Genomic DNA, 26,545 nt, shown 5'->3' on the forward strand with positions numbered 1-26,545 from the left:
GTTTTTCAGGGTGGCTGCATCAGTTTGCATTCCCCCCAAGAGTGTAAAAGGATTCCTTTTTCTCAACATCCTCACCAACACCTGTTGTTTCCTGTGCAGTTCATTTTAGTCATTCTGTTAGGTGTGAAGTGATATCTCACTGTAGTTTTGACTTGCATTTCCCTGATGATGATTCATGTTGAGCATCTTTTCATTTGTCTGTTGGCCATCTGTATGTCTCCTTTGGAAAAATGTCTCTTCCTGTCTTCTGCCCATTTCCTAACTAGATTATTCGTTTCTTGGGTGTTGAGTTTGATAAGTTCTTTCTAGATTTTTGTATACTAACCCCTTTATCAGGTATGTCGTCTGCGAATATCTTCTCCCATTCCATAGGTTTCCTTTTTAGTTTAGTTCACTGTATTCCTTGCTATGCAGAAGCTTTTTATCTTGAAGTCCCAGTAGTTTCTTTTTGCTTGTTTCCCTTGCCTCCAGACAAATGTCTAGTAAGAAGTTGCCATGGCCAATGTCAAAGAGGTTACTGCCTGTGTTCTTCTCTAGGATTTTGATGGTTTCCTGTCTCAAATTTAGGTCTCTCATTCATTTTGAGTTTATTTTTGTGTATGGTTTAAGAAAATCATTCAGTTTCATTTTTTAGTGTTGTCCAGTTTTCTCAACCCCATATGTTGAAGGGACTGTCTTTTTTCCATTAGATATTCTTTATTGCTTTATGGAAGAATAACTGACCACATATGTGTGGGTCCAGCCTCTCTTCTCTCCCTGAGTTTAGGGATGGATGAGAGGTAGGGGAAGACTAAATTTCAACCTTTTTAATCATGTACTTGGTTCTCCTGAAAACCAGCTCCACCCTTAGAGGGCTTTCCAGAAGTCATCTTATTAACACAAACGAGATGTGGTTGAAAAGTCCTTGTTATGACTATCAAGAGACATCTTGATAGCTCTTATCACTTAGGAAATTCTAAGAGTTTTAGGAGTTTTGTGCCAGAATCTAGGTGGAAGACTATATATTTCTTATTAATCATAATATCACACCTATCTTGTATTCTCCCTGCCTTAGCCCTGAAGTTTACCCCTTATCTAAGGAGCCTTGGTTCTTTTTATTGGAACATAGTACTAAAAACTAAGTTCTGGATGCTAGGTGTGTTCACTGGTACTGGAATGTTATTGTTCCAAAGCTGTCAAAACTGACAGAGCTAGGAACCATATGCATGCACACACAAATCTATTTACTTATTTATTGTGTGGGTATGTGTGCTCCATCTCTCTGTACATTATAAAAACCATGAGTTCACAGATCTACTCTTCCATTTTCTTCTTTCCTCTTTCATATCTCTGCATTTCATCTCTGACTGAAAAACATCTCAGCACACATAGGGCATTTTCTTATTTGTGCAATACCTTGTTGAGCAATTCTTGTCATTATTCATCCTTGTCATGATTCATTTGAAAGTTCAAATCATCCCATAACTGATCAGTGGAGCCTCTTCACCCTGGTTCTTATGGCTTCATCACTTTCTGAGCACATTTGAATACAAGATATTCCAGATTCACCTGTACCTTCTCTGTTCCAACCCTGGAATCAGCCGTTTCTCCAAGTTCATTTCAGTGGGAAATGTCATTTAAAACTGGGATCTAAGCCCCAGGTAAGATCACTGTTTATGAGGTATCATTGCTTCTAGACATTTTAGAGCTAGAAAACTCATAAAAAAGTATTTTTTAAAAATATGTTAATTGATACCTCTTATCCAATCCAGTAAAGTTTCCCTCTACCTTTCCCCCAGTCTTGTTTCTTTCTGATCTTCAGTGCACACCGTGGCTCCCAACAACGTAAATTTATTATTCCTCCTTTGCTTAGTCCAACCATATACACAAAGGAGCTTTGGAATTCACTCTTTTCATTAAAGAAAATCACATTCATATATGCATACATCTATGGACAAAGGTTCCTCTTTTTGTTCCCCTTCTCCGTGGTGAGTCCTTAGCCTTTGGCAACATTTTGGTGATGTTTCCTCCACTCTAGAGGAAGTGGGAGAGCAAATCCTAGCCAGGTATCTAGGAAGCTGCCAAGGACTCAAACCTGTAGGCAACAGAGTGCCTCACCACAGGCCCAAGGTGGGATCCGAGGGCCCATAGGGCTGTAACCAGGCATCTCTCTCATCCTCTTCAAGGATGAATGTTCTTCTAACAGGCAATGGGCAGATGGTGAGGGGATCTGGGTGTTCACCACCGTCATGAGCTCTGGGCCTGAAATACGCAGAGAGTGTCCCTGAGAAGGTGTCGGTGAAGGTGAAGATATGGGAGCCGTCTGACACATTGAAGAAGGACAGTTTTCCTGCCTCCCAGTCCAGGAAGATACCCACACGCCGTGGTGGCACACGCAGGGTGAGCGCGATGCGGTGTGGGTCCAGGACAAAATACTCACAGTGGTTCCACAGCCCCATCACCCAGTAGCCACTGGCTGGGCTTAGTTGTGCTGGACCCATGCGTGGCACTGTGGCCAAACACACACCCAGGAACCAGCGGCTGCGCCTGCCAACATGCACTTCCCAGTAGTGGCGGCCACCAGAAAAATGCTGACAGCTCAGCACACACGTCTGCTCAGAGAACCGCTGGGGGTCTCCCATCACAGGGCCAGGCACTGCTGTGCAGGAGGACACACTCTTGCCATCCTCGGAAACTTCCAGGCTGTGGTGGGCGGAGGCTGGATCAAGGGTTACATCCACTGTGCAAAGGCACATGGTTAGTACCTGTGAAGGGTGGTTCTGGGCCTTGCCTGTCCCCTTTCCTGACAGGTAAACCTCCTAGTGCTCCTGGTGGTCACTCCCACCCCTGAAACCACTCCTGTGTACTGAAGAAGCTTGCAAGGCACTTCTGAGCACCTGAAAGCCATAATAAGAATCATATTTCTTTCCTAAACTGGAAGTTTCCTGAATGCCATACCAGGTGCCATGGAGATCGGGAGATAGAAAACTTTCTAGTTTCTCCAAATTCCTCAAGGGAAAGGGACTCTGGGCTGGTTCAATTCCTCACTGACACACCATTCTGTGTGACCTTGAGATCATCACGTGAGCTCTGAGCCTCAGTTTTTAAAGAAGACTTTATGTATTTACTCATAAGAGACACACAGAGAGAGAGGCAGGCAGAGATATAGGCAGAGGGAGAAATAGGCTCCGTGTAGGGAGCCTGATGTGGGACTCGATCCCAGGACCATGGGATCATGCCCTGAGCCAAAGGCAGATGCTCAACTGCTGAGCCACCCAGGCATCCCTGAGCCTCAGTTTTATAGCAATGTTAGGATTTTAAAACTGAAAGGGGCCTTTGAGATCATCCAGTCCAGTGCCTTCCACTCAAATACTCCATCCCTCAAAGCACACCCATTTGATAGACGGGAGCCCTAAGGATCTCTTCTATCTAATGAGGGGTTCCTACAAACTGGCACTAGCAGCCTTCCTGCCAGATGGAAACAAATCTAGTAAAACCCAGAAAGTAATGTGCTTTTAGGACAATATATGTGCACATAAAAAAGTGCATGTGTGAATGTAATCAGATGTATGCATGCAAGCATGCAGGCACATGTGTCATGTTGTGTATGTGCAAAAGTAGGCTTAGGTGTTTGTGTGTGTAGGCTCCATACTTGGCTCCTGGACACAGCCTTCCTCCAATCTCAGTTGTCTCCTCTTCCCTTCTGTTTAAGATCCAACCAACCCAAGTCACAAGTCACAGTCCCTTGGCTTCAGTTACCTGCATATTGTTGGGCTGCTCTCCACTCTGAAAGCAAACAGAAAGGGAAAAGACTCAAAGATCTGATTCAGCAACTCTGGAACCTTGAGGGAGGCTCAAAATGCATGAGGGGATGCCACAAACCTAATGATCTCATTCCCACCATGACAGCTAATTGGAGTCCAGACTGGTCTGGGTTCACAATAGCATTTCTCTAGGAATTTAGGATTAAGTAGGTGGCAGATGTCAGTGCTGGGTTATGCCAGATCTGCAGGCAGTCTAATCTTGTACTGAAAAAAGGCAAGAAAACAAAGCATGTGGGCAAAGAGAACCAATACAGGTGGCTAGGATGCCCTGAAGGTTACACAAGATGTTTTAATCTCTGATCAGCAGAATAAGTCCAAGGAAGTCTGGCTGAACATGGCTTCTGTCCTAAAATGTCCTTTAGATATCCTCATTTTCCTCCTTTCATAACATGAACCATCCTGAGTGGATTTCTGTTTTATTTTATCTTCTTCTTTACAACAGAGAGATCAACAAGTCACAAAATAGCAAAAGTTTATTGCTTCTATTAAGTTTTCAGAGCTCCATAAATTTACAGCAGGGGCTTTAAATCCTGGTTTTACATCAGAATCATTAGTAGACTTTTCAAAACATATAGCTCTTGCATAGTATAACTCAATTCTATAAAGATGTTTATTCTTTCTACATTTATCTAAAAAGGGGGTGAATGGGTGACAGGCACTGAGGGGGGCACTTGACGGAATGAGCACTGAGTGTTATTCTGTATGTTGGCAAATTGAACACCAATAAAAATAAGTTTATTATTAAAAAATAAAATAAAAGTTAAAGCAATCCCATATAAAACTGCTTTGGGATTTTTAAAGGAATTTTGTAAATTAATCCTAAAATTTGAAATGGACCTAAAAAGGTCCATTCATTTTCAAAAGGAAGCATAAAGGAGAAAAACTTGTACTTTTGGGTATTATAACAGTAAAAACAATGAAGTAATAGGTGGTAAAGAGATAGACTCATCTACACATGGGAACCAAATATGAACTAAAGGCAGTACCTACATCAATAGGAAAATCATGGATGGTGTGGTAGATGTCACTAGGAAAACTCACTCACCATGTAAAGAAAAATAGCTATATCAGCTATATCCTCACATAGCACCAAATAAAATGGCAAATTTCAGGTAGATTAAAGACATACATATAACACATGTAAAGTGAATAGAAGAAAGTGGAAGAGAGTATCTTTATGACCTAAGTGTGAGGAAGGCTTTCTTCCACAAAACTTCAAAAAAGACATGCCATAAGGTACACATTTGATGACTATATATCTGTATAAAGATATATGTGTGTACACACACACACATATATGTCTTATTGATTCAATAAAAGAAAAATAGCAACCTCATACACATACATATATACACATCAACAAAGTTCCAAAACCAAAAGTCATTAGGTAAAAATTTGATGACTTAGATTTTATCAAAATTAATGGTTTCTTTTCAATGGAAAACCATGGACATACCTAATAGAACATACACACACACACACATAAACATATACATATATGTATGTGTGTGTGCTAGTGTATGTGTGATATATGTGATATACATAAGTATCAGGTTCCCTTGAATCAATAAAAGATAGCAAACTCATACTAAAAACAGCCAAAGGGGACACTGAGTGGCTCAGTTAAACTTCTTATCCTTGATTTCAGCTCAGGTCTTCATTTCAGAGTCATGAGTTTGAGCCCCACGTTGGGCTCCACATTGGGCATAGAGTGTACTTTTAAAAAAATGGCCAAAGGACAGGAACTGTCAACGTTCAAAAGAGGAAGCCCCAAAAGTCAAATAGCATATGAAGGGATGCCCAAACTTCTTAGAATTCAGAGGAGTGCAGACTGAAAGAACAATGAGCAATCACTCATCCCCATTGACTGGCTAACTAAGAAATCTGGCTTATATGGGATGTGGACACATGGAGCCTCCATGCACTACCAATGGCAATTCAGGGGATCCCTCTATTCCACTTAGTGACATATTTCCCATGGGCCAGCAATTGCCTTCCTGGGTATACATCCCAGAGAAATCGCCACATAAGGCCAGAAGGTGACAAATTTGAGCATTGTGTGCAGTGATGTGGAGTTGGAGGCAGGTTGGATATCTATTCCAAGAAGGTAGCTGACTAAAATGGAGTATACTGCAGCAAGAAGACACAGACCAGATATGGTAACAGGGGTGTATATTAAAACAGGGATGAGTGAGAAAAGCAAGGACTAGCACAAGATGGTAAACATCATTTAAAAAACTGAAATGCTTGTGCATGAAGCAGAAATTCATCCTCTGCAAGCATACAAAATAAAGATGTGCATGAGACTATTTGCTTTATGTGGGGAATGGAGGAAAGGACAGGGGAAAACATTTACAGATAGAATAACATGCCCACTCTAGCCCCACAGGTCAGAGTCTTTGAGGGTGGGCAACAAGATCTAGGTGATTCTGATGTGCAACCAGAATTGGCAACAATGGTTTTAATATGCTTACATCTCAGGACGAATGTAAAGTAAATAGAAAAGTAAAACTTGAATATAGCCTCTACTAAGTGACATATTTTGATACATGCCATGTGCCTGTGGAAAAAACTAGAATGAAGTTGGTTAGTCAGAGTGAGTGACTGGGATGCTGGATGTAAAGTGGACAGTGGGAAGGAGATGGACTTCACTCACCAGCCTGGCCTTCAGCCCTTCTCCAGTCTGAAGCAGCCATGGAAAAACAGAATTAAAAACACCAGGTCAATGCTGCTTCCCCGCTCACACATTGCATTTTGCACTCCCCCCACCCTTCTCCCCTTTCTCCTGCCACCCATATGGCTAGCAGTGTTCCAACCTGGCTATCATACCTGGTTAGGAAATGAGATGGATATATATGGAAAATCAGATGCTAAAAGGTAGACAGGAAGAAATAATCTGAAGAGGGGTCACTTACCAAGCTCTGTCTGAAGCCTCTCTGTAAGCAAAATACACAGAGAAAATGTCAGTCTTTGGGTGAGGGAAACCACCTTCCCAGGGCAGTTAGGCCACTAGGAGGAGATTTCTTATTCTTAAACCACTGCTCATCTCAATCCCATCTTAGTCTCTGTACCACCCATCTGCATGATTCTTATGACTCATCCTATTCTTTGTTCTAAGGCAGAAATCTGCCTGGGGCTAGAAAAGGAAAACAGATCCTGGTACTGAGGGGTCTCTTCCCAGGGGTAATGTCTAGTTTGAGAGGCTACAGTTCATTTACCCTGGATTCAGAAACTTTTCCTGGGGAGGAGGTCCTTCATTAATTCAGGCACTGAGCACAGCCTCTGTGATCCTCAGGGTCACTTACTCTGTCCATTACTTAAAGGACTGGGAAAATTAGAAAGAGAAACAAACCATGAGGCTCCTAACCCTGGGAAACAAACAAAGCGTTGTGGAAGGGGAGGTGGGAGGGTGGGGTAACTGGGTGACAAGCACTGAGGAGGGCCTTGATGGGATGAGCACTGAGTGTGATAATATATGTCGGAAAATTGAATTTAAATAAAAACAATAAAGGACTGAGAAGATATCATAGTCAATTATCTCCCCTGGCCAGATATTAAGACTTGGATATTTTGTCACTAGGAATGCATTGCTTTGACTTCTCCACTCAATGCCTTGTTTTAAAAGTAAATCATTCTGTCTAGGAGCTTGGGAAGTTAGTGAAATAGGAGGATCCTGAGCTCACTCCTTCCCATGTTTTCAACTAGATATCATCCATATACAAAGACTGGCAAAGAGATCTGAAGACTGGTAGAAAAAAAATTCACAACTAAATATAGAGACAAAGCTTTATCTGAAAGATTAGGATGGTCAGAAAGATGGAGGGATGCTCCCTGCACATGTGGAGAGAGCAGGTAAATGGGTCCTCACACAAGGAGGACTGATCCTCATAACATTTGGTTTTAAAAACCAGAGGGGCTGAATTCTGTGAGTTTAGAACCTGGAGCATTTTTTTGTTATTGTTTGTTTGGGTTTTGTTTTTGCTTATCACAAGTGAAAAAACAGGACAAGGACAAGGCAGAGAACTAAGCAAAACAGATAGAAGTAACATGTCTGATAGAGAATTTAAAGCAATGATCCTAAGGAACTCACTGGACTTGAGAAAAGACTGGAAGACATGACTGAGTTCCTTAGCACAGAAATAAGAAAAAACAGCAGAGGGCACAATAAATGAAATGAAAACATGCTTGATGGAGCAAACAGCAGGCTGGAAAAAGCAAAGGAATGAATTAGTGACCAGAAGACAGAGTAACAGAGAACCAACAAGCTGAACAAAAGAGAGAGAGAATTATGCAAAACAAGAATAGACCTAGGGAACTCAGTAACTGCATCAAACATAATAACGTTTGTATTATAGGAGTCCCAGAACAAGAGAGAGAGAGAGAGAGAAAGGGGGACAGAAAATTTATCTGAAGAAATAATAGCTCAAAACCTCCCTAAACTGGAGGAGGGAACAAATATCCAGTCTAGGAAGTACAGAGAATTCCCATCAAAACCAACAAGAGCAGATCGAACTAAGACTTACAATAATTAAATTCACAAAATATAGTCATAGAGGAGGTAAGATGGTGGAAGAGTAGGGGAACTCATGTCATCTGGTCCCCTGAATTTAGCTAGATAACTATCAAGTCAGTATGAATACCCATGAATTCAACCTGAGATGTAAGAAATGAATTGCTGGAACTTGACAAGTAGAAAAGCGACCACTTTCTGCACGATAGGAGGTGCAGAGAAATGAATCCAAAGCAATATATTGGAAGATTAATGGTGGGGGGAGGGAGCCTCCATAAGCCAACTACTGGAAAGTAATACAGCCCCAGAGCACAAAATCAGAACCCTTAGAAGTCTGCTCTAGTGAGAGACTTCCCTGCCTGAAAGGTGCTCTGGTGGTGAAATAGGGCAGAATCTTGGTTGAGACAGTGTGGTCTCAGGACCCTTAGAGTCACAGAAAGAACAGGGGTTCCTGGGCTGGTGAGTTCCCAAGCATTGGACTGGGGAAACTGGTTATCGTCAGCGAGCCAGGGAAGGGGCTCTCAGCTCAGTTTACCATAAACCACAAGCCATGGGCTGACTGGGTGACCACTCTCCATGTGAGGATTCTGCAAAGGACAGGAATACAGGAACCCTCCACCTTCCCCTAGGAAGGGTGGACTGGGTGGGCACATGACTAGGCAATAGCTCTCAGTGTGGGGACCCTGTAAAGGACAGTAATGGGGCAAACCCCCACCTTCCCCTAGGTGGGGTGAAGTGGGTATGCAAATGATCAGGCAACTGTTCTCAGGACCAAGTCACTACAAAGTGCAGAAACAGGGGACCTTCTGCCTTCCCCAGGAGGATCAGTGTGGGTGCGCACCACAGGAGTCTGCAGGATTTGGCATGCACAAAAGTGAAAGCAAATGATTTACTGAAGAGAGGGGACTGTGATCTTTCTGCTCTGGGGCTAGAGATCAGGGCACAGCCATTTTTGTTTTGGTCCTCTAAAGGGGTGTATAAAGCCTTCAGGGAACAAAAAGCCACACAGATCAACCAAAAAGAGCTTACACTGAGCCCAGTCATCCAACAAAAGGGAGTGTGCAACTCTGCCCAGAAAAATCACCATAGCAGGCACATATCAGGAGGTTAGCTGGAACAACAGGCCTGAATAGCAGGTTTATGGATCTCGAAGGAGTGCAAAACTCCAGCACTAGGGGAAAACAGTATAAGGAATTTGTGGTATTTTCTCATAATTCATTTATCTTTCAGTTTAAAATTTTCCTTTTTTATCCTTTTTCAACTAGTTTCTTGTTTTATCAACTCTTATTTTAAGTCTTTTTAAAACTTCTATGTTTTACATTTACATTTTCTAGATATATTCTTCACTTTTGGCTTCCTTTCACTCTAGTCAATTGAATTTTGTATATATGTGTGACTTTTGCTTTCTTTAAAATTTTGGGACTTAGAGTCTTCTAACACATAGACCAAACTATATTCAGGACCAAGTGAATCACTGTTTTGTCCACCTGTGAGATTACATTCACTCTCCCTCCCCCAATGTTTTCTCTTTTTTTTTAACCCCTTTTCCCTTTTCTTTGTCTTTTTTCTTTCTTTCTTTTTTGTTTGTTTCTGATCTCTTTGGATTTGTCTAGTGTGTATTTCACTTGGGTCATGATTGATATTTTTGACTTTGTTCACTCATTCATCTATTCTTCTTTGGGCAAAATGACTAGAAGGAGGAATTCAAAACAAAGAAAGAACCATCACATCATGTGATGTTATGAGCACTGGGCATTATACACAACTAATGAGTTATTGTAAACTACATTTGAAACTAATGATGTATGATGTTAGCTAATTGAATTTAAATTTGAAAAAGGATGCTAAAAAAAGAAACAGAGCCAATACTCTCTATCACAGACCTAATAGATATGGATATAAGTAAAATGTCAGAGCTGGAATTCAGGATAACGGTTATAAAATTACTGGCTGAACTTAAAGAAAGCATAAAAGACTCTAGAGAATCTTAGTACAGAAATGAACAAATCAGGCCCAAATTTAAAATGCTCCAAATGAGATACAGTCTAATTTGGATTCTCTACCAGCTAGGGTAAATGAGGCAGAAGAGAGAGTCAGTGACATAGTAGATAAATTGATGGAAAGGAAGGAAGTTGAGGAAAAGAGATAAAAACAACTAATGGATCATGAGGGGGAATTTTCAGAAATCAACGATTTCAAAATATGAAAAAATATTAGAATTACTGGTGTCCCTGAAGAGGTATAAATACTCACCATTTGCTTCAATGTGGATGGAAATGGAGGGTATTATGCTGAGTGAAGTGAGTCAATCAGAGAAGGACAAACATATGTTCTCATTCATTTGGGGAATATAAATAATAGTGAAAGGGAATATAAGGGAAGGGAGAAGAAATGTGTGGGAAAAATCAGAAAGGGAGACAGAACATAAAGACTCCTGACTCTGGGAAGAGAACTGGGGGTGGTGAAAGGGGAGGAGGGGTGGGGGGTGGAGGTGAATGAGTGGCAGGCACTGAGGGGGGGCAGTTGACGGGATGAGCACTGGGTGTTATTCTGTATGATGGTAAATTGAACACCAATAAAAAATAAATTTATTTAAAAAGTCCACAATAACCAAACTGTGGAAGGAGCCTCGGTGTCCATCGAAAGATGAATGGATAAAGAAGATGTGGTTTATGTATACAATGGAATATTACTCAGCCATTAGAAATGACAAATACCCACCATTCACTTCCACGTGGATGGAACTGGAGGGTATTATGCTGAGTGAAGTAAGTCAATCGGAGAAGGACAAACATTATATGGTCTCATTCATTTGAGGAATATAAAAAATAGTGAGAGGGAATAAAGGGGAAAGGAGAAAAAATAAGTGGGAAATATCAGAAAGGGAGACAGAACATAGAGACTCCTAACTCTGGGAAACGAACTAGGGGTGGTGGAAGTGGAGGAGGGCGGGGGGTGGGGGTGACTGGGTGATGGGCACTGAGGGGGGCACTTGAGGGGATGAGCACTGGGTGTTATTCTGTATGTTGGCAAAGTGAACTCCAATAAAAAATAAATTTATTATAAAAAAATAAAAAAATAAATTTATTTAAAAAAAAAAACGACCCAGGGGGAGAGGAGGGCAGAGTATATTTGAGCAAATCAGAGCTGAGAACTTCCCTAATCTGGGGAAAGAAACAGGCATTCAAGTCCAAGTGGTAGAGAGGACCCCCTCCCAAACTCAATAAAAATAGATCGACACTCTGGCATATCTCTGAAGCTTGAAAATTTCAGAGATAAAGAGAAATCAGATAAGAGAAAATATGAAAGCAGGTTGAGACAAGAGGTTCTTAACCTATAAGGGCAGGAACAGTAGACTGGCATTAGACCCATTCACAGAGACCTGGCAGGCCAGAAAGGGCTGGCATAACATATTCAAGGTACTACATGAGGAAAAAATGACATCAAAAATACTTTATCCAACAAGGCCATCATTCAGAATGGAAGGCGAGATAAAGAGCTTCCAGGACAGACAGAAGCTGAAAGAATATGTGACCACCAAGCCATCCCTCCAAGAAATACTAAAGAGGATCCTGTAAGCAAAGAGGGATCCCAAGAGCAACATAGGCCAGAAATAAACAGAGACAACTTGCAGAAACAGAGACTGTACAATGACACTAAATTCATATCTTGCATTATTTACTCTGAATGTGAGTGGGCTAAATACACTCAAAAGACACAGGGTATCATATTGAATAAAAGAGCAAGACCCATCCATATGCTGTCTATAAGAGACTCTTTAAACCTAAAGATACCTTAAAACTGAAAATGAGGGTGTGGAGAATGATTTACCATGCAAATAGACCTCAGAAGAAAGCTGGAATAGCAATTCTCATATCAGATAAATTAGATTTTAAACCAAAGACTGTAGTAGGAGATGAAGAGAGACACTATACCATACTTAAAGGGTCTATCCAACAGTAAGATATTAAAAATATAAATAAGTATTAAAAATATTTATAATTGTTAGATCTCCCAATCTAGGAGCAGCCAATTATATAAACCAATTAATAACCAAATTAAAAAAAACACATAGATGATAAGACATTGGTAGTAAGCGACTTCAACATCCCACTCAGAGCAATGGACATATAATCTACTAAACAGAAGATCACCAAAGAAACAAGGACTTTGAATTACATACTGGACCAGATGGACTTCACAGATACATAGAGAACATTCCATCCTAAAGCAACAGAATAGACATTCTTCTCAACTGCACATGGAATATTCTCCAGAATAGACAACATACTGGGTCATAAATCAAGTCTCAACCAATACCAAAAGACTGGGATTATTCCCTGCATATTTTCAACCACAGTGCTTTGAAACTTGCACTCATTTATTAATTTTTTTAAATTAATTTTTATTTATTTATGATAGTCATCACAGAGAGTCATCACAGAGAGAGAGAGAGGCAGAGACACAGGCAGAGGGAGAAGCAGGCTCCATGCCCTGGGAGCCCGACGTGGGATTCGATCCCGGGTCTCCAGGATCGCGCCCTGGGCCAAAGGCAGGTGCTAAACCGCTGCGCCACCCAGGGATCCCCTTGCACTCATTTAGAAGAGGAAAACTGGAAGGAATTCAAACACTTGAAGGTTAAAGAGAATCCTACTAAAAAATGAATGAGTCAATCAGGAAATTAAATAACTAAAAAGATTTATGCAAGTATTGAAAATTAAAGTACAACTGTTCAAAACCTTTAGGATATAATAAAGGTGGTCTTAAGAGAGAAGTACATTTCAATAGAAGTCTCTCTCAAAAAAAACTAGAAAAATCTCAAAAACACAAGCTAAACTTCCAACCAAAGGAATTAGAGAAGAATAGCAAATAAAGCCTAAATCAAGCAGGAGAATAGAAATATTGAAGATTAGAGCAGAAATCAATGAAATAGAAACCAAAATAACAGTAGAACAGATCAACTAAAGTAGGTGGTTCTTTGAAAAAATTAATAAGATCAATAAACCCTTGGCCAGACTTATTAAAAATGAAAGAGAAAGGACTCAAATTAGGAAATCATGAATGAAAAGGGAAAGATCACAAACACCACCAAGTAAATGTAAATGATTTTAAGAACATATTATGAGCAACTATATGCCAATGAATTAGGCAATCTGGGAGAAATGGATGCATTCCTAGAAACTTATAAACTACTAAAACAGAAACAAGAAAAAATAGAAAACCTGAACAAACCCATAACCAGCAAGGAAATTGGAGCAGTCATCAAAAACCTCCCAAGAAACAAGAGTTCAAGACCAGATGACTTCCCAGGGGAATTTTGCCAAACATTTAAAGAAATAATACCTATTCTACTGAAGCTGTTTCAAAAGATAGAAATAGAAAATATCTACAGTCATTCTATGAAGCCAGCATTATCTTGTCCCCAAACCAAAGACCCCATCAAAAAGGAGAGTTACAGACAAATATTCCTGATGAACTTACCAAGATATGAGCTAATAGGATCCAAAAGTACATTAAAAGGTTTATTAACCACAACCAAGTGTCATATATTCCTGGGACGGAGGGTGGTTCAACATCCCCAAATCAATTGTGACAGATCACATTAATAAAAGAAAAGATAAGGGATCCCTGGGTGGCGCAGCGGTTTGGCGCCTGCCTTTGGCCCAGGGCGCGATCCTGGAGACCCGGGATCGAATCCCACATCGGGCTCCCGGTGCATGGAGCCTGCTTCTCCCTCCGCCTGTGTCTCTGCCTCTCTCTCTCTCTCTCTCTGTGACTATCATAAATAAATAAAAAAAAAAATTAAAAAAAAAAACGTGTTAAAAGAAAAGATAAGAAACATAAGACCCTCTCAATTGATGTAGAAAAAGCACTTGAGGGATGCCTGGGTGGCTCAGTGGTTTAGGGCCTGCCTTCAGCCCAGGGTGTGATCCTGGAGTCCTTGCCTGAGTCCCACATTGCCTTCCTGCATGGAGCCTGCTTCTCTCTCTGCCTATGTCTCTGTCTCTCTTTCCCCCTGTGTCTCTCATGAATAAATGAATAAAATCTTAAAAAAATAAAAAGCAGTTGACAAAATACAGTATCTTTTCTTGCCAAAAACTCTCCACAGTGTAGGGAAAGAGGGAACATACCTCAATATCATAAAAGCCATCTACAAAAAGCCCACAGTGAATATCATTCTCAAAGGGGAAAAACTGAGAACTTTCACCCCTATAGTCAGAAACACAGCAGGGATGCCCACTCTCACTCTCACTCTCACTCTCACTGCTGTTGTTCAACATAGTACTGGAATTCCTAGCCTCAGCAATAAGAGAGCAAAAAGAAACAAAAGGCATTTAAATTGGCAAAGAAAAACTCTCTTCACAGATGATATGATACTGTATATGTAGAACCCAAAAGACTCTGCCCCCAAATTGCGAGAACTCATAAAGCAATTCAGCAACATGGCAAGATTTAAAATAAATGCACAGAAATCAGTTGCATTTCTATACACCAAAAAATGAGACAGAAGAAAGAGAATTAAGGAATTTATCCTATTTACTATGTGGGATCAAATCCCACATCAAGATCCTCATTGGGAGCCTGCCTCTCCCTCTGCCTATGTCTCTGCCTTTCTCTGTGTGTCATAAACAAACAAACAAACAAACAAACAAACAAACCTGGAGGGTATTATGCTGAATGAAATAAGTCAATCGGAAAAGGACAAACATTATATGGTCTCATTCATTTGGGGAACATAAAAATTAGTGAAAAGGAATAAAGGGAAAGGAGAGAAAATGAGTGAAAATATCAGTGAGGGTGACAAAACATGAGAGACACCTAACTCTGGGAAATGAGCAAGAGATAGTGGAAGGGGAGGTGGGCAGGGGCTGGGGTGACTGGGTGATGGGCACTGGGAGTGCACGTGGCAGGAGAGCACTGGGTGTTATGCTATATGTTGGCAAATTGAACTCCAATAAAAATTTTTTAAAAAAAGAAAATAGAATTTCAACATCAAAAAAAAAAAAAAAAAGTCCCACACCAGGCTCCTCATGGGGAGCCTGCCTCTCCCTCTGCCTATTTCTCCGCCTCTCTCTGTGTGTTTTAAACAAATAAACAAACAAACAAACAAACAAATAAAATCTTTTTTAAAAACCTAACAGGAAAAAAGAAAAAAAATTCCAAAAATATATGGAGGAAAAATTTTAAAAGGAGCAAAACAAAAGAAATCAATAACTTATAAGTGAAAATAAATACGAGTCTCAGAACATTTTCAACAGAAGCTTTGCAAGCCAAAAGAAAGTAGCCTTTTTTTTTTTTTTGAAGTGCTGAGTGGGTAAGATATACAACCAAGATACTCTATCCAGAACTATGAACTCTGACTATTGTTCAGACTAGAAGGAGAGACAAAGACTTACCCAACAACAATTAAAGGACCTCAAGACCACTAAACAGGTGCTTCAAGAATTGTTAAAATAGAGGAGGGGCAAGATGGCAGAAGAGTAGGGTCCCCAAATCACCTGTCCCCACCAAATTACCTAGATAACCTTCAAATCATCCTGAAAATCTAAGAAATCGGCCTGAGATTTAAAGAGAGACCAGCTGGAATGCTACAGTGAGAAGAGTTCGCGCTTCTATCAAGGTAGGAAGACGGGGAAAAAGAAATAAAGAAACAAAAGGCCTCCAAGGGGGAGGGGCCCCGAGGAGCCGGGCTGAGGCCGGGGGGAGTGTCCCCAGGACAGGAGAGCCCCGTCCCGGAGGAGCAGGAGCTGCACCAACCTTCCCGGGCGTAAAGGGGCCCGCAGGGAGTTAGAGCAGGACCCGGGAGGCGGGGATGCCCTCGGGCTCCCGGGGACACTAACAGGCACCTGCGCCCCGGGAGAGTGCGCCGAGCTCCCTAAGGGCTGCAGCGCTCGGCGGGACCCGGAGCAGCTCGGAGGGGCTCGGGCGGCGGCTCCGCGGAGGGGGCTGCGGGGCGAGAGCGCGGATCCAACAGCCCAGGACCCGGAGCATAGGGCGCCGGGACACAGCCCAGGATCCGGCCTCCCCCCGGGACAGGCAGAGGCCGGGAGGGCCCAGGACAGCGAGGACGCTCCTGCCCCGAGCTGAGCAGAGCAGCGGCCCCGCCCGGGAGCCCCCAGGCCCGGCAGACGGAGAGCCCCGGAGCTACTGCGGGGGCTGACTCCAGGGCTGCAGAGCTGGCCCCGCCACTGGGGCTGTTCCTCCTGGGGCCTCACGGGGTTAACAACCCCCGCTGAGCCCTGCACCAGGCAGGGGGCAGAGCAGCTCCCCCAAGTGCTAACACCTGAAAATCAGCACAACAGGCCCCTCCCCCAGAAGACCAGCTGGACGGACGAGTTCCAGGGGAAGTCAAGGGACTTAAAGTATACAGAATCGGAAGATACTCCCCCGTGTTTTTTTGTTTTTTGTTTTTTTTCTTTCTTTTTGATTTCTGATTGCTTCCCCCAGCCCCTTTTTTCACCTTTCTTTCTTCTTCTTTCTCTTTTTCCTCTCTTTTTTCCCTTTTTTCTTCTTTTTATCTTTTTCTCTTTTCATTCCTTCTTTCTCTCTCTTCTTCTCCTTTTCCCAACACAACTTGTTTTTGGCCACTCTGCACTCAGCAAAATGACTAGAAGGAAAACCTCATCTCAAGAGAAAAAATCAGAAACAGTCTTCTCTCCCACAAAATTCCAAAATATGAATTACAATTCAATGTCAGAAAGCCAGTTCAGAAGTACTATTATACAGCTACTGGTAGCTCTATAAAAAAGCATAAAGGACTCAAGAGACTTCATGACTGCAGAATTTAGATCCAATCAGGCAGAAATTAAAAATCGATGGGATGAGATGCAATCCAAACTAGAAGTCCTAATGACGAGAGGTAACGAGGTGGAAGAACAACTGAGTGACATAGAAGACAAGTTGATGGCAAAGGGGGAAACTGAGGAAAAAAGACACAAACAATTAAAAGACCATGAGGATAGATTAAGGGAAATAAACAACAGCCTGAGGAAGAAAAAACCTCCGTTTAATTGGGGTTCCCGAGGGTGCCTAAAGGGAAGGCCAGAGGGCCAGAAATGTATTTGAGGGCCAGAATATGTATTTGAACAAATCATAGCTGAAAACTTTCCTAATCTGGGAAAGGAAACAGGCATTCAGATCCAGGAAATAGAGAGATCCCCCCAAATTCCAAAGATAAAGAGAAGATCCTTAAAGCAGCAAGAGACAAGAAATCCCTGACTTTTATGGGGAGGAATATTAGGGTAACAGAAGACCTCTCCACAGAGACCTGGAGGGCCAGAAACGGCTGGCAGGATATATTCAGGGTCCTAAATGAGAAGAACATGCAACCAAGAATACTTTATCCAGCAAGGCTCTCATTCAAAATGGAAGGAGAGATAAAGAGCTTCCAAGACAGGCAGGAACTGAAAGAATATGTGACCTCCAAACCAGCTCTGCAAGAAATTTTAAGGGAGACTCTTAAAATTCCCCTTTAAGAAGAAGTTCGGTGGAACAATCCACAAAAACAAGGACTGAATAGATATCATGATGACATTAAGCTCATATCTGTCAATAGTAACTCTGAACGTGAATGGGCTTAATGACCCCATCAAAAGGCGCAGGGTTTCAGACTGGATAAAAAAGCAGGACCCATCTATTTTCTGTCTACGAGAGACTCATTTTAGACAGAAGGACACCTACAGCCTGAAAATAAAAGGTTGGAGAACCATTTACCATTCAAATGGTCCTCAAAAGAAAGCAGGGGTAGCCATCCTCATATCAGATAAACTAAAATTTACCCCGAAGACTGTAGTAAGAGACAAAGAGGGACACTATATCATACTCAAAGGATCTATCCAAAAAGAGGACTTAACAATCCTCAATATATATGCCCCGAATGTGGGAGCTGCCAAATATTTAAACCAATTAATAACCAAACTGAAGAAATACTTAGATAATAATACACTTATAATTGGTGACTTCAATCTAGCTCTTTCTATACTCGATAGGTCTTCTAAGCACAACATCTCCAAAGAAACAAGAGCTTTAAGTGATACACTGGACCAGATGGATTTCACAGAGATCTACAGAACTTTACATCCCAACTCAACTGAATACACATTCTTCTCAAGTGCACATGGAACTTTCTCCAGAATGGACCACATACTGGGTCACAAATCGGGTCTGAACCAATACCAAAAGATAGGGATCGTCCCCTGTATATTCTCAGACCATAATGCCTTGAAATTAGAACTAAATCACTACTAGAAGTTTGGAAGGACCTCAAACACGTGGAGGTTAAGGTCCATCCTGCTAAAAGATGAAAGGGTCAACCAGGAAATTAAGGAAGAATTCCAAAGATTCATGGAACTAATGAGAATGAAGATACAACCGTTCAAAATCTTTGGGATGCAGCAGAAGCAGTCCTGAGGGGGAAATACATCACAATACAAGAATCCACTCAAAAAGTGGAAAGATCTCAAATACAAAAGCTAACCTTACACATAAAGGAGCTAGAGAAAAACAACACATAGATCCTACACCCAGGAGAAGAAGAGAGTTAATTAAGATTTGAGCAGAACTCAATGAAATCGAGACCAGAAGGACTGTGAAACAGATCAACAAAGCCAGGAGTTGGTTCTTTGAAAGAATAATAAGATAGATAAACCATTAGCCAACCTTATTAAAAAGAAGAGAGAAAAGACTCAAATTAATAAAATCATGAATGAGAAAGGAGAGATCACTACCAACACCAAGAAAATACAAACGATTTTAAAAACCTATTATGAACAGCTCTACACCAATAAATTAGGCAATCTAGAAAAAATGGACGCATTCCTGGAAAGCCACAAAGTACCAAAACTGGAACAGGAAGAAATAGAAAACCTGAACAGGCCAATAACCAGGGAGGATAGTGAAGCAGTCATCAAAAACCTCCCAAGACACAAGAGTCCAGGACCAGATGGCTTCCCAGGGGAATTCTATCAAACGTTTAAAGAAGAAATCATACCTATTCTACTAAAGCTGTTTGGAAAGATAGAAAGAGATGGAGTACTTCCAAACTCGTTCTATGAGGCCAGCATCACCTTAATTCCAAAACCAGACAAAGACCCCACCAAAAAGGAGAATTACAGACCAATATCCCTGATGAACATGGATGCAAAAAATTCTCAACAAGATACCAGCCAATTGGATCCAACAGTACATTAAGAAAATTATTCACCATGACCAAGTAGGATTTATCCCCGGGGCACAAGGCTGGTTCAACACTCATAAAACAATCAATGTGATTCATCATATCAGCAAGAGAAAAACCAAGAACCATATGATCCTCTCATTAGATGCAGAGAAAGCATTTGACAAAATACAGCATCCATTCCTGATCAAAACTCTTCAGAGTGTAGGGATAGAGGGAACTTTCCTCGACATCTTAAAAGCCATCTACAAAAAGGCCACAGCAAATATCATTCTCAATGGGGAAGCACTGGGAGCCTTTCCCCTAAGATCAGGAACAAGACAGGGATGTCCACTCTCAACACTGCTGTTCAACATAGTACTGGAAGTCCTAGCCTAAGCAATCAGACAACAAAAAGACATTAAAGGCATTCAAATTGGCAAAGAAGAAGTCAAACTCTCCCTCTTCGCCGATGACATGATACTCTACGAAAAAAACACAAAAGCCTCCACCCCAAGATTGCTAGAACTCATACAGCAATTTGGCAGCGTGGCAGTATACAAAATCAATGCCCAGAAATCAATGGGATTTCTATACACTAACAATGAGACTGAAGAAAGAGAAATTAAGGAGTCAATCCCATTTACAATTGCACCCAAAAGCAGAAGATACCTAGGAATAAACCTAACCAAAGAGGTAAAGGACCTATACCCTAAAAACTATAGAACGCTTCTGAAAGAAATTGAGGAAGACACAAAGAGATGGAAAAATATTCCATGCTCATGGATTGGCAGAATTAATATTGTGAAGATGTCAATGTTACCCAGGGCAATTTACACATTTAATGCAATCCCTATCAAAATACCATGGACTTTCTTCAGAGAGTTAGAACAAATTATTTTAAGATTTGTGTGGAATCAGAAAAGACCCTGAATAGCCAGGGGAATTTTAAAAAAAGAAAACCATAGCTGGGGGCATCACAATGCCAGATTTCAGGTTGTACTACAAAGCTGTGGTCATCAAGACAGTGTGGTACTGGCACAAAAACAGACACATAGATCAATGGAACAGAATAGAGAACCCAGAAGTGGACCCTCAACTTTATGGTCACCTAATATTCAATAAAGGAGGAAAGACTATCCACTGGAAGAAAGTCTCTTCAATAGATGGTGCTGGGAAAATTGGACATCCACATGCAGAAGAATGAAACTAGACCACTCTCTTTCACCAGACACAAAGATAAACTCAAAATGGATGAAAGACCTAAATGTGAGACAAGATTCCATCAAAATCCTAGAGGAGAACACAAGCAACACCCTTTTTGATCTTGGCCACAGTAACTTCTTGCAAGATACATCCAAGAAGGCGAAAGAAACAAAAGCAAAAATGAACTATTGGGACTTCATCAAGATAAGAAGCTTTTGCACAGCAAAGGATACAGTCAACAAAACTAAAAGACAACCTACAGAATGGGAGAAGATATTTGCAAATGACGTATCAGATAAAGGGCTAGTTTCCAAGATCTATAAAGAACTTCTTAAACTCAACACCAAAGAAACAAACAATCCAATCATGAAATGTGCAAAAGACATGAAGAGAAATCTCACAGAGGAAGACATGGACATGGCCAACATGCACATGAGAAAATGCTCTGCATCACTTGCCATCAGGGAAATACAAATCAAAACCACAATGACATACCACCTCACACCAGTGAGAATGGGGAAAATTAACAAGGCAGGAAACCACAAATGTTGGAGAGTATGTGGAGAAAGGAGAAACCTATTACACTGTTGGTAGGAATGTGAACTGGTAAAGCCACTCTGGCAAACTGTGTGGAGGTTCCTCAAAGAGTTAAAAATAGACCTGCCCTATGACCCAGCAATTGCACTGTTGGGGATTTACCCCAAAGATTCAGATGCAATGAAATGCCGGGACACCTGCACCCTGATGTTTCTAGCAGCAATGTCCACAATAGCCAAACAGTGGAAGGAGCCTCGGTGTCCATTGAAAGATGAATGGATAAAGAAGATGTCGTTTGTGTATACAATGGAATATTGCTCAGCCATTAGAAACGACAAATACCCACCATTTGCTTCAACGTGGATGGAACTGGAGGGTATTATGCTGAGTGAAGTAAGTCAATTGGAGAGGGACAGTGTATGTTCTCATTCATTTGGGGAATATAAATAATAGTGAAAGGGAATATCAGGGAAGGGAGAAGAAATGTGTGGGGAATATCAGAAAGGGAGACAGAACATAAAGACTCCTAACTCTGGGATACAAACTAGGGGTGTGGGAAGGGGAGGAGGGCGGGTGGTAGGGTTGAGTCGGTGATGGGCACTGGGGGGGCACTTGACGGGATGAGCACTGGGTGTTATTCTGTATATTGGTAAATTGAACACCAATAAAAAATTAATTTATTAAATAAAAATAAAAATAAAACACAACCTCATACATTTGAATTAAAAAAAACCTATTAGAAAATGTATGATTCCCAGTTTATAGATAAAGAAATTCAGATATTGAATGTTAAAAAAAAAAACAACACAAAAGACCGTGAATAGCCAACGCTGTGTTGGAACAGAAAAGCAAACCTGGAGTAATCAAGACTGTTTGGTTCTGGCACAGAAATCAATAGAGAGCCTAGAAATGAACCCACAGCTAATGGTCTATTAATTTTTGACAAAGCCGGAAAAAATATCCAATGGGAAAAAAGATAATATTTTCAACAAATAGTGTTGCAAAAACTGGACAGTAACATGCAAAAGAATGAAACTGGACCACTTTCTTAAGTCATACACAAAAGTAAATTCAAAATGGATGAGAGACTAAAAGTGAGTCAGGAAACCATAGAAACATTTGAGGAGAACACACCAATAACTTCTTTGACATTGGCCGTAGCAACTTCTTCTAGATACGTCTCCTGAGTCAAAGTAAACAAAAGCAAAAACAAACTATTGGGACTTCATCAAATTAAAAGCATCTGCACAGCAAAGGAGACAATAAAAAAAACTAAAAGATGACAGAATGGGAGAAGATATTTGCAAGTGACATATCTGATAAAGGGTTAGTATCCAAAATCCAGAAAGTACTTTAAAAAATTCAACACCCAGGGGATCCCTGGGTGGCTCAGTGGTTTAGCGCCGCCTTCGGTCCAGGGTGTGGTCCTGGAGACCCAGGATCAAGTCCCACATCGGGCTCCCTGCATGGAGCTTGCTTCTCCCTCTGCCTGTGTCTCTGTCTCTCTCTCTCTCAGTCTGTGTCTCTCATGAATAAATAAATAAAATATTTTTTAAAAATTCAACACCCAAAAAACGAATAATTCAATTTAAAAATGGGCAGAAGAAAAAAAAATCCCCCATTTTTCCAAAGAAGACATACAAATGGCCAACAGACACATGAAAATATGCTCATCATCACTTATCATCCAGGAAGTGCAAATCTACAATGAGATATCTCAAATCTACAATGAGATACCTCATACCTCATAATGGCTAAAATCGACAACACAAGAAGCAACATCAGTCAGAGAAAGACAAATATCATATGATTTCACTCATATGTGGAATTTAAGAAACAAAACAAGCGAAGGGAAATAGAAAGACAAACCAAGGTTATTATGCTGAGTGAAATAAGGACAAGGAGAAGGACAAACATTATGTGGTCTTATTCATTTGGGGAATATAAAAAATAGTGAAAGGGAATAAAGGGGAAAGGAGAGAAAATGAGTGAAAATATCAGTGAGGATGACAAAACATGAGAGACTCCTAACTCTGGGAAATGAACAAGGGGTAGTGGAAGGGGAGGTGGGCAGGGGGTTGGGGAGGCTGGGTGGCGGGCACTGAGGGGGGCGCTTGACAGGATGAGCACTGGGTGATATGCTATATGTTGGCAAATTGAATTCCAATAAAAATTTTAATTAAAAATAAATAAATAAAAATAAAATCTAGGTTTGCACAGAAAAAAAAAAAAAACGACAAACCAAGAAAAATGCTTAATTATCAAGAACAAAGTGATGGTTACCAGTGGGTGTGTGGGTTAAAGATGTGATGGGGATTAAGGAGAGCACTTGTCTGTATGAGCATAGGGTGATATATGGAAGTGTTGAATCACTGTATTGTACACCTGAAACTAAAATAACACTGTATGTCAACTAACTGGAATTAAACACTTTTTAAAAAGGTACTGTCTCCTGGGAAAGGCAACGCTGTACAATAATTCAGACTATGGTGTTAATTACTTATTATAGTTGACCTTCCACAAGATTAAGTGGACTACAAGCCAAGCTTCTCTAATCTCATAATTTCTTCTGGACGTTTACTGGGACATACGAAGTGGTTCTTGAGGTCTTCCCCACCCCACCTGCCCCATTGGTAGCCTTTTCCTCCATGCTACTCTTCCTTTGGATTTACTGTCCCCTCCTCTGTACAGACATACACAGCCTATGGTTTCAAGGTCTTGAGTCCCCCTGGGAGAAAAGTGAACCTGAAAAATTAGTCACACTTTGGTGCAAGTTAAAGGTACCTTCCTTCGCAGTGGCATTTGAATTAAAAAGGGAAAGACGGGGGCTCTTGGGTGGCTCAGTGGGTTAAGTGCCTGCCTTAGGCTCAAGTCATGCTCCCAGGGTCCTGGGATGGAGCCCTGGGACAGTGGGCTTCCTGCTCAGTGGGGAGCCTGCTTCTCCCTCTCCCTCTGCCACTATCCCCGCTTGTGCTCTCTCTCTCTCAAATAAAATCGTTTTAGAAAGAGAGAAGGATACCTAGGAAGACGAACCAGTGGGAGTAAAACGTATAATGGTGGAGCCGTAAACAAATTGTATAATTTGCAGGAAAGGGGCAGGCAGGGTTTGTCTGAGGGTCTGAAGTCAGTCCTCAGCTGCAGATGAGTCATGTGGGAGTGGAGAGATGGGAAGTGCACACGGATGGATCTAGAATTAGATTGTTGCCATCCTCTCCACTGGGAGCCTAAACCTACTGAACACCTTCCACAGCTCACTCATCGGGTTACCCCGCTAGTCCGCAGCCAGAACTGTGGGCGTGGCACCCAGAACTTACCCAAGTTCGCTGTGAGTATCTCTGGAAAAGAAACGAAGAAAAAAGGAAAAATCTCATTTGATGAACGCTGAGGCCTCACTTCCTCCAAAGTGCACAGACTGGGCCCTCGTGCGCTCTGGGGAACCTGGACGGACCGCGTGCGCTGGTGCTTACCGAGAGCGCTCGGTGGCAGGGGAAGCTGCAAAGCAAATCTCCAGCACACGGAGTTTCTGTCCCGCTTCCAAGCGCCCGGGTCTGAAGTACCCAGCAAAGTTCTCCTCCCCGCACCACTTTCTGCTACTTGGGGAAGCGGGCAAAGAGTGGGCCTTTTCCCCTGCTTACCTTTGTCCTTGTCAGCCTGCTCCTTCAGTTTTTCTGGAAGAACCAAGGGAGGGGAGCGTGCGTGACGGTAAGCGCTCGCCTCTCCTCCCTGTGTCCCACCCAGCTCCGCGTTCCCGCAGGAGGTCGCCTCCGAGCTACCCCCGCGCCCGCCTCCAGCGCCTTCCTCCAAGCAAAGCCGGCGCCAGGCGGGAGACCACCTGCCACCCCCCCCCCCAGCTGGCCCTGTACCTTGGGACCTCCGTTGCTTCTGAAAGAAGTACAGCGCCAGAGTCACGAGGAGAGCCAGGAGGAGGGACAGGCCCACCAGAATCCCGAGGAAAGCTCTCTTCCAAGGGGAGTTTCCGGGTAAAAATACGTCTGGAAAATACCTCACAGGGAGTTGCTTCACTTTAGGCGCCACTAAACACTAAGTGATAAGCCTATTCTGGACCCAGCGTCCCGGAAATCATTCCAAGGTGGCAGGCGTTAAGCCTCCTGGGCAGCACCATAGCAATCCGTAAAATGGGCATGAGAGCGGCCGCACTGCGCGCCCTTCCCAGGTAGGAGCCTGAGGAATGGTAGCGGACTTGAACTCGCTTAGCAGAAATGGAAAATGCAAACTGAAGGACTTGGAAGGAACCCCCACCCTCTCCCCCAGCTTTTGACCATGGCCCTGCCCGCCCTAAACTTCTCTCTATAATTGCCCTATTTCTGAAGAACAGGAGGTCCAAGGTGTTGGTATCCAAAAGCCGGTGAATTACTGCTATCTCCACGGTCAAACCCACAAGTCATTGTTCTTGCAGACATTTGCTTCTACTTCTCATCACCCTTTGGAAGAATTGTTAGCAGAAACCACCCATACCCTAACTGCCAGTTCTCTCTTGTCCTCTCCAGACTCACTGGGGAGACTTTGCCCTCAGGCAGGCAGTGGCCCAGGCCACCTCTGCCAGGGGTAGTAGGCAAAGAGATACATGCAAGATGGAAAGTAACCCTGTAGAAATACAAATCAAAACCACTTTACACCGGTGAGAATGGCTAAAATTAACAAGACAGGGATCCCTGGGTGGCGCAGCGGTTTGGCGCCTGCCTTTGGCCCAGGGCACGATCCTGGAAACCCGGGATCGAATCCCACGTCGGGCTCCCGGTGCATGGAGCCTGCTTCTCCCTCTGCCTGTGTCTCTGCCTCTCTCTCTGTGTGTGACTATCATAAATAATAAATAAAAATTAAAAAAAAAAACAAAATTAACAAGACAGGAAGTAACAAATGTGGTGAGGATGTGGAGAAAGGGGAACTCTTTTACCCTGGTGGAAATGCAAGCTGGTGCAGCCACTCTGGAAAATAGTATGGCAGCTCCTCAAGAAGTTAAAAATAGAGCTACCCTATGACCCAGCAATTGCACTACTGGGTATTTACCTCAAAGATACAGATGCAGTGAAACCCCAGGACACCTGCACCCCAATGTTTATAGCAGCAATGTCCACAATAGCCAAACTGTGGAAGGAGCCTCGATGTCCTTCAACAGATGGATGGATAAAGAAGATATGATCTATATGTACAATGGATATATACAATGGAATATTATTCAGCCATCGGAAAGGACAAATACCCACCATTTGCTTCGATGTGGATAGAACTGGAGAGTATTATGCTAAGTTTTGAAATAAGTCCATCAGAGAAAGACAATTATCATATGGTTTCACTCATATGTGGAATATAAGA

The 26,545-nt window shown here is 42.0% G+C and overlaps 1 protein-coding gene across 9 annotated transcripts in view; it reads right to left on the reverse strand.

The window, feature by feature from the left end:
* Positions 1-575: 575 nt before the first annotated feature.
* The window catches only part of BTNL9 (butyrophilin like 9), a 43,438-nt gene continuing 17,468 nt past the window's right edge, over positions 576-26,545 (reverse strand). For 6 of the 9 annotated variants that reach the window (XM_041762291.1, XM_041762292.1, XM_041762287.1 and 3 more), the window contains 6 exons: positions 25,075-25,203; positions 24,526-24,879; positions 6,719-6,739; positions 6,460-6,486; positions 3,739-3,765; positions 576-2,719 (listed from right to left, as the gene is read on the reverse strand). In XM_041762291.1, coding sequence (XP_041618225.1) covers positions 2,094-2,719; positions 3,739-3,765; positions 6,460-6,486; positions 6,719-6,739; positions 24,526-24,879; positions 25,075-25,203 — 1,184 coding nt within the window. In that variant the 3' untranslated portion in view covers positions 576-2,093. The remainder of the gene's footprint in view (positions 2,720-3,738; positions 3,766-6,459; positions 6,487-6,718; positions 6,740-24,525; positions 24,880-25,074; positions 25,204-26,545) is intronic. The other 3 variants (XM_041762293.1, XM_041762294.1, XM_041762295.1) reach the window with 3 other exon arrangements.

The sequence above is a fragment of the Vulpes lagopus genome, chromosome 7 (genome assembly GCF_018345385.1).
Source record: "Vulpes lagopus strain Blue_001 chromosome 7, ASM1834538v1, whole genome shotgun sequence".
NCBI classification, from domain to species: domain Eukaryota; kingdom Metazoa; phylum Chordata; class Mammalia; order Carnivora; family Canidae; genus Vulpes; species Vulpes lagopus.